Source organism: Antrostomus carolinensis, unplaced genomic scaffold (assembly GCF_000700745.2).
Source record: "Antrostomus carolinensis isolate BGI_N321 unplaced genomic scaffold, ASM70074v2 scaffold52436, whole genome shotgun sequence".
Classification (NCBI taxonomy): Eukaryota; Metazoa; Chordata; class Aves; order Caprimulgiformes; family Caprimulgidae; genus Antrostomus; species Antrostomus carolinensis.
Window position 1 is genome coordinate 3,054 of NW_010323624.1, and position 8,336 is coordinate 11,389.

The following is an 8,336-nucleotide window of genomic DNA, read 5'->3' on the forward strand; positions in this document are numbered from 1 at the left end:
GGAGGTCATGGTGGGTGTTTATGTTGGATCCCTCACATCAGCCCAGGGAGCAGGAGGCCAGGTCACCCCTTGGAACACTACCTTCCTCACGCAGGGACGATGACCTTGCAGTTACGGTGCTGGGTTCCCTGGTAGCCTTAGGGAAGCCATTTAGCTTTTCAATGAGTCAGTTGGGCTGGGAGGAGCACACACACTGTCTTTGTTCCTTCCTATCGCCGTGACCTATTTAGATGGTTCCTGTTAGAAAAAAAAAGACAGTATTTTACCAAACATACGCCTTTGTGCGCAGGTTCCTGAGCTCTGCTGGGACAAATGGATGATGTTCTGCAGCAAAACCAGCTACGGGGCAAAACTGGACCCTGTAAGAGTCATGGTGCTGGTTGGAGAAGAAGCTGCTTCTTGCTGGTGGACTTAAATATGTAGAAGAGCTGTCGCTGACCTCGCCACTCGAGCGATGGTTGCGGGAAGATCCCTTGTGCTCTCGAATCCAATCATCTTTCTCGTAGAACTTTCAGAGCTTGCTCCTAATAACCCAGAAATATGTTATTTTAAATACTTCCTGGAGGCCTCTTGGCCTTTCCACCACCTCGATACGAGCAAAAACATTCAGAGAAGGATTTGGGGAATGTGATTTCTTTTGAGATGACTTTTCTTGCGTAACTAGAAATCTGTACAAATGACTCTGCCTGCCTCTCCGGGGACGTGCGCCGCACGGCGTGACCACACGCTGCAAATAGACATGCCTCCCCGAGGTGTGTCCCCTCCCCATCAGACCTGACTCGGCTCGACGAGAGGTTGCACAACCTCCAAAACACCAAGCAGAGATGCAAATACTTCCAACCATTGAAAAAAAAGCAACAAATTCTCCAGGAGTGACTTGAAATGGTTTGGTTTTTTTTTAAATAAGGAAACCCAGCAGCTCGGCGCTGCCTACAGTAGCGTTACATTTTGGTGAGCTTTTGTGAGACGCTGTTTTGCTGCCCCGTTCCCTGCACTGGCCCTGTGCCACTTGGCACAGACTTGCCACTTCGTCGTGCCAGGAGCTATATTGAGGGAAAAGAGCCGACTTTTCCGAGCGGAGCTATTGTCCCCAGGCTATGTGCTAAACACTTTTCAACTCTAACGGGTTCCTTTCCCAACGCTGAGAAAAGAAATTACCCGCTTGGCATCGCAGTTAACTCTGCATTTTTCTCTTTTCCGGTGTTTATCGGTGTTTAAAACCAAGTTTTTTTGGATTTAGCTCTTCTACAGCTGCTGTCACTGGGGTTGTGCAAACAATTAGAAGAAAATTAAGTGTTTGAGAGCAAGGAGCGTGCTGGGGAGCAGGGAAAGGTTCCTTAGAAATGCTGGGAAAGGGCTGGTTTTCTGTAAAAAGCAATTTCAATGTAATTTGTTGGAAGCTTGAATAGTTTTTACCAGCCAAAAAAAACCTGCCTGTTGCATGAGATCCGCTGCAGAAAAAGCTACCGGAAAAAGTCGCAGCCAAAGAAGTCAGCGCCTGGTTTTATGGGCAGAGCAGAGCGAGATGCAGGCTGGGTTGGAAGTTCAAAGTCCTAATTCAGCCCAACGTCGTTTCCTTGATAAATGTTTAACCTCCACTTGACTACAACGTCTATGTTAATTTTTTCCTAGCTTCTATTTTTAGCTGCTCTTGACTTGAGTTACTACGAGTGCCTTATATTACCAAAAAGCTGCTGTTTTTAAATAGCATCGAGCGCTGTCAGTTTGTGTTTTCATCAGTAAAGCTGCTGGGATCAGCAAAACTTCTCCAGTATTGTCTGTAAACTGGTGAGAAGGGGAAAAATGACCAACGTGAGATGCTTTAAATAGGAGTGATTGCCTTACAAGCAGTTTTTAACTGGAAAATTTGTCGGGCACCATTTGTGACAGGTGCTTAAGGAGATGTTTTCAGCCTGATTGTTTTTGGGGTTTTGAAATAAGTAGGATGGGGGGAGAAATGGGTAAGAGAAGAACGCTGGTCTTGGGTTAAAGTCCTCCTGTTTCCAGCTTTAATTCTAATTTTTGTGACCTTAAGCTCAGCCTGGCCCATTTCCCTGCATCTCCATGAAGTTTTGTAACTCCAGTCTCCCCTTTTTTTGTTGCTGTATTATTGTCTTGATTCCTTCCTTCCTCCAGCCATGGGCTGAGTCTACAACTGCTCATCTCTTTGGGTTTTCCCTCTGTAAATTAAGCAGGCTCCCATCCTCGTCGGTGTTTTTTGATGGGATGAACACACACACACACAGACACACCCTGGTCCTTGTGATGTTTCATGGGCCCTGTTTTCACGCTCTCAAATATTCCCTTAGGTCGTCTGAACTGGTGGGCAAACGTGGATCCCAGTTGCCAAAGGCTCCTTCCCCTGGCCACCACCGGTGATGGGAACTGCCTGCTCCACGCCGCCTCCCTGGGTAAGAGCTTGATTTAATTCCCAGCAGGGAAAATAACAAACTGATTCACTTCAGACCTGGTAACGTCCCTTGTGCTGATGTCACATCCCATCTCCAGCTCAGCCCTCCTCAGTCCGTGCTGGGAGGAGAGCTCAGGACCATCCTCTGGGAGCAGGACTGAGTGTTTCCCACCCATTCCCATGGGATAGCGGGATGCTGCTGCTCATCCCGACCGCCGCGGCAGTAGGTGTGCGAGTGGTCACCATGCCCAGGCTCTGCAGGAGATGAATGGGTTGAAGGAAAGAAGCTGCTAATAACTGATGTACTTCTGAAACACCTCTCCCCTTCCCTTTGCCTAATTTCCCTGATTTCTGAGGGAAATAACAGAGCCAGCCCTTCCCTCCTCTTGCACGTTGAAGTTTCAAGAGCTCAGATTTAACTTCAACTTATCAAGTGTGACCGTAGTAAATTTTCTGAGGTTTTTCAGACTTGGAAATCAGCAGGGTTTTTTCTTCCTTTGTATTTATATTTCATACACAGCGAAACCACGGTCTCGTTTAACCCATTTTCCCGTCAGATATTGCTGTAAAGGAGCCACGTGATGTTATGAACAAATATTTTGCTGCATCTGTGGGATGCCTTTGAGTTGAAAATGGAAGTGGCAGCATCTCCATTTTGCTGCAGGTGGAAAACGCAGGCTTGGAATGAAGAATTTTACTGTTTAGCTTTCAATTTTTTTCAATTTCTTTTTTTACATTTCACTTTTATTGAGAAACTTGCATTTCCCTCCCTCTGTTTCCCAATTTACCCACTTCCCCTGGTTCATGGCGGGTTGCAGGACCTCCACAGAGTGATGTCAGCCACTGCTAACCCTCTGCTGCTGTTTTTTTTCCCCCTCCCGTGCAGGTATGTGGGGTTTCCACGACAGGGATCTCATGCTTCGCAAATCTCTTTACACCTTGATGGATAAAGGTGTGGAAAGGGAAGCCCTGAAGCGGAGGTGGCGTTGGCAGCAAACGCAGCAGAACAAGGAGGTAGGAACCAAACCAAACGTCCTCTCTACAGAGGGGAGACCCTCAATAAAATATCCCGTGGCTCTGGGAGGTGCTTCCTATCGTGATAAAATCTGTCGTGAATTTTGAGCAACTCCTTGGCTTGCCAGGTTGTGTCACGATGAGACGTAGCCTTCAATCTAAATTATGAGAAAATTCTCTTTATTACAAGGTAGGAAAATTGTTTTAGAACCATGTTATGCCCAGTATTAATGGGAAAACAAACGTCACCTTCAGGCATTTAAGATCCAGCAGGATGTGATGACCGTGCCGGGCAAAGCAGCGCTGTGCGTAGGTCTCTCCAGCGATAAAGATCAGTGAGATGCGCCTCGGTCAAAGCACAGAGCAAACTCCTCCACCAAAAAAGGAAATTCATGAACTTGCCACATGAAAAAGCTTTTTCAAAGCTGTGACACAGCCTCCCCCCCCGCTCCCCGAAAGCAGGAAGGTGACTTTGTCAAGGTGGAACGATCCCAGCTGTCCTCACGTGGCGAGAGACGGCCCCTCGGTGTCAAGATGTTTTTGTGAACAGGGTAAACTTTTGTTTCCACCTGACGCTGAAAGATGTTGTTTATTCTCCAGCTTCCTTTTTATTTTTGGAAGGGCACAAAGATCCCTATCTTGACAGTTTGAAAAAATACCTATTTCCCTGTTTGAAGCAGAGTAGTTAATAAATAATCAGAGATTTTACTGCTATTAAAAGCATGTTTTTATGCATCTCCTGAAACAGCATGCTCCAGAATTAGCCATCAGCAAAGTACCATGACTTGCAGAACTTAAAAGGACTTGAAAATACTGGGGGTGTAGGATGTGGTGGTGTCATGCCCTGGTCATGGTCCTGGGCACAAGCTGAAGGATCTCGGCAGTAGATATGGGACGTAGGTGGTGCAGTGGTCTGGGAATTGCAGGTACTGCTCAAGCAGTTGGTTGGAAGTCAGGGATTAGGAGCTTCTCCTTCCCAAACAAGCTCTGAAAGAAGCAGCCCAGGGTGATGGATGCTGCTCTGAATTTCACAACCCGCTCTGGGTGCAATAGTCTCCTCACAGCATCCCAGAATGGCCTGGATTGGAAAAGCCCTTGAAGCTCATCGAGTCCAATCATGAACCCAACACTGACCAGTCCCCTATGACTAACCCATGTCCCTCAGCACTGTGTCTACACGACTCTTCAATCCCTCCAGGGATGGGGACTCCACCACTGCCCTGGGCAACCCCTTCCAATGCCTCAGAACCCTTTCAGCAAAGAAATTCTTCCTCACATCCCATCTCAACTGCCCTGGCCACAACTGGAGCCCATTTCCTCTTGTCCTGTCCCTTGTTCCTTGGTTGAACAGACCCACCCCCACCTCTCTCCACCCTCCTTTCAGGGAGTTGTCAAGAGTTCAGAGCAGGAGAGTTCTCCTCCCATGCTTTCCTTCACAAGCTTTAGATCAGTGATGAAAGAATTTGTGTTGACAACATAATGAAGTTTCTCTGCTCCTGGTTAATACCATCCTGAACAAGTGGAGAGCTGAACGTGCCGTGTGTTACTTCTGGTGCACGGCTTGAAGGTTTTTTTGGCAGCTTTGAGGATGGAGGATGTTGTGTTTGGATGCTGGAGCTCTGATTATGGAGCCTGGGGAAAGGAGGAGGAGGAGGGTGAGGCTGCCTGCCCTTCCTGTTGGCATTTCTCAGCTTATGACCTTAAATACAGCGAGCTTGAGCTTAGATCGTGCGATCTTGTGGGTTTTTTTAAGGTATTTCTCCCTCTCCTTGGGATAGATTCGACTTCTGGTACCTTCCAACTCTGGGATTGTCTTGGAAGCTATTTGAAAAGCTTCTGTGTTGGGGGGGGAAGATGTAATTCCTGAATCTAGCACTCAATGCAGACTTTATGAAGTAGAACAGTTGTGCTGAAGGCAACATGCTCTGTTAAGGGATGGTGGGTGGCTCCAGAGCAGCGCGGCTTTTTGAAGCTCAGCTCTGCGTGGTTTCCCTTGGGCCTCCTCAGCTGGTGATACCTCAGGTTGCACGTGGTGCAATTGCAGAAAGGAGCTTGTGCAATCATCATGGAAGGAAATGTGAGGAAAACGTAGGTTTGCTGTGTGTTGAAACACCAAAGCAACCCTCAAATTGAATTTTTATGGATGCTGTGGTGTCTTTTGTCATTTTTGGAAGGAAAATTTAATCATAGAATCATAGAATGGTTTGGATTGGAAGGGACCTTAAAGATCATCTAATTCCAATCCCCCTGCCATCAGCAGGGACACCTTCCACTAGACCAGGTTGCTCAAAGCCTCATCCAACCTGGCCTTCAACACTTCCAGGGAGGAGCAGCCACAACTTCCTTGGGCAACCTGTAATCTGTATTTTTGCTAGTCTGACTAACTGTCCCACTGTCTCTTGTCAATAGATTATATCATCGTTAATACTGGAAGGATATAGTGTAAGAATAAAGGTTTCTTCTCATTCTATGGGTTGAAATGTTTCCTTCCACCCTGCAAAAAGGCACATTTTTGTTTTAGGCTGATTATCTCCTCACCTGGCCTGAGAACACTTGTGGAAACATGCACCTTTTTGCATAATATATTGATTATTTTGCATAAATGCATAGAGAAAAATTGTAACTGCGTATATCAAACTAGGCTGGAGAGATTGGAAAAGATTTACTTTGAAGATTTTGATTTTGATTTGCTGTTTTTCCAGTCTGGTCTCGTTTATACCGAAGAGGAGTGGCAGAAAGAGTGGAACGAGCTGATCAAGCTGGCGTCCAGCGAGCCTCGCGTGCACTACGGCAGCAACGGGGGCGGCTGCGGAGGGTACGTGGAGGGGACTGAGTGAAAAAATAATATATAGAGGTGTAAAATACAATAAAATACAAAAAAATAAAATGTAAAATATAGAGAGATGTAAAATACAGCAAATAACTTCCTTTTATACACAGCATGGGATAATTCTCAAGGGCAGGTCAAGGGACAAGGCTGGGAATTGCTGCTTTGGTCTGTCTGGTTGAGTTTTAAGGGGGAGGATGAAGGATCACAAGAAAACAAGGGGTCCATAAAGCATCATGGGGAGATGGTTTTAATGCTGCCTGACCCCTTTTTGTGGGGTAACACACACATTGAACAGAAAACTCATCTTTTCTCATGTTTCATCGCATCGATGGCTCCGAAATGAGGGTAATAAACAAAAGTTGAGGATTTCTGCAGCGCTCACTCTGGATTTCAAGGGCACTTTATGGCCACAGCCATCCCAAACAAACTCCACTTTGGAGACTTTTTTAGATAAGAGGCTCCCAGAAGTGCCAAGCAGCAACGTGGCATTTCCTGGGTACAACCCTTGCCTTAGAACAGGACGTTTTTTTGGATCTACATCTAAAAAAAATCTCAAATCAGAGCCAAGATCAAACTTAATGCTGTTCCTATGATCCACCTCTACGTGGCTGCCTGTAAAGACCTCACGCTGTTTAGAGAAGCAGTAATTAAATACACCAGGGTGAAAAATTAATTTCTTTCTCATTTCCTCAAGCGTTGAAAGCTCTGAAGAGCCCGTGTACGAGAGCCTGGAGGAGTTTCACGTTTTTGTCCTTGCCCATGTGTTGAAGAGACCCATAGTGGTGGTGGCAGACACGATGCTGAGGGATTCGGGAGGAGAAGGTAAGAATCACACTCTCTTTTCAGAATCTTTATGGATTTTTCATGCTCAAGCTGTGTTTTTCCTCTCTACCACATAAGGCTCCGGGGAGATCTTATAGCGGCCTTCCAATACCTGAAGGGGCCCTACAAGAAAGCTGGGGAAGGTCTTTTACTAAGGGCAACTAATGACAAAACAAGGGGAAATGGGTTTAAGCTGAAAGAGGGGAGGTTTAGATGAGATATTAGGAAGAAGTTCTTCACTGTGAGGGTGGTCAGACACTGGAACAGGTTGCCCAAGGAAGTTGTGGATGCCCCCTTCCTGGAAGTGTTCTCGGCCAGGCTGGATGAGGCTTTGAGCAACCTGGTCTAGTGGAAGGTGTCCCTGCTGCTGGCAGGGGGGTTGGAACTGGATGAGCTTTAAGGTCCCTTCCAATCCAAACCAGTCTGTGAGTCTATGATTCTATGACTTTCACGGCGTCTTTTTGCTCAAGGAAGCTGAATGTTGAATTGGAGAGCAGAGCACAGGGTGTGTTAAGCTGTGGCAGGGTGCTGTGGGTGATGCCCACAGAGGCATGAGACACAGTTCAGCGTCGCAGTCTGAGCTGTTCCTATTTCTAAGAGCATCCATGTGATGATTTGTTGTTGTGGGGGGGTTTTTTTCTACTTCTTTTCCCCCTACACGTGCATGTAGAGATGGGAAATTCCGTTCCCTGCATGTCGTATTTTCCACTAGCAGACTTAATTTCCTGTCAGAAATGATTAATCAATTACCATCATTCTGTCTGCAAGTTTTAAGTCGTCTTGTGGAGGAGTGAAGAGGTTTTTTTGTAGAAAATACAGGTTAATTTTGCAACTGTCTTCCTCGTGATGTAAAAGGTCTATTTTAGGTCCCTCAAGCTGAGAGATAATTGCAGGTGAAACCTTGAATGAAGCACACAGCTTGTTCTGGAGCAGTTTCAGTATAAACAACTCTTAACTCTTCAACCTATTATGAAAACTAACCGCCCTGATTTTTTTTCCAGCCTTTGCCCCGATTCCTTTTGGAGGGATCTATCTTCCTCTGGAAGTCCCAGCCAACAAATGCCATCGTTCTCCGTTGGTACTGGCTTATGACCAAGCCCATTTTTCTGCCCTGGTATCCATGGAGCAGAAGGAACCCACAAAAGAGCAAGGTAGGTGATAAATAAGATTTATATCAATATGGTATTGAGAGTGGAGAAGGACTTGGGGACACTGGTGGGTGACGAAGGGGACATGAGCCAGCAACGTGCGCTCACAGCC

General features: G+C 46.3%; 1 protein-coding gene across 1 annotated transcript in view; it reads left to right on the forward strand.

The window, feature by feature from the left end:
- LOC104527008 (OTU domain-containing protein 7B-like) overlaps positions 1-8,227 on the forward strand; it is a gene marked incomplete at both ends in the record, with an annotated part of 11,050 nt that extends 2,823 nt beyond the window's left edge. Inside the window, 5 exons of the mRNA XM_010170613.1 lie at positions 2,310-2,411; positions 3,297-3,424; positions 6,127-6,239; positions 6,949-7,076; positions 8,078-8,227. Of these exons, the coding sequence (XP_010168915.1) occupies positions 2,310-2,411; positions 3,297-3,424; positions 6,127-6,239; positions 6,949-7,076; positions 8,078-8,227 (621 nt within the window). The remainder of the gene's footprint in view (positions 1-2,309; positions 2,412-3,296; positions 3,425-6,126; positions 6,240-6,948; positions 7,077-8,077) is intronic.
- Positions 8,228-8,336: the final 109 nt, after the last annotated feature.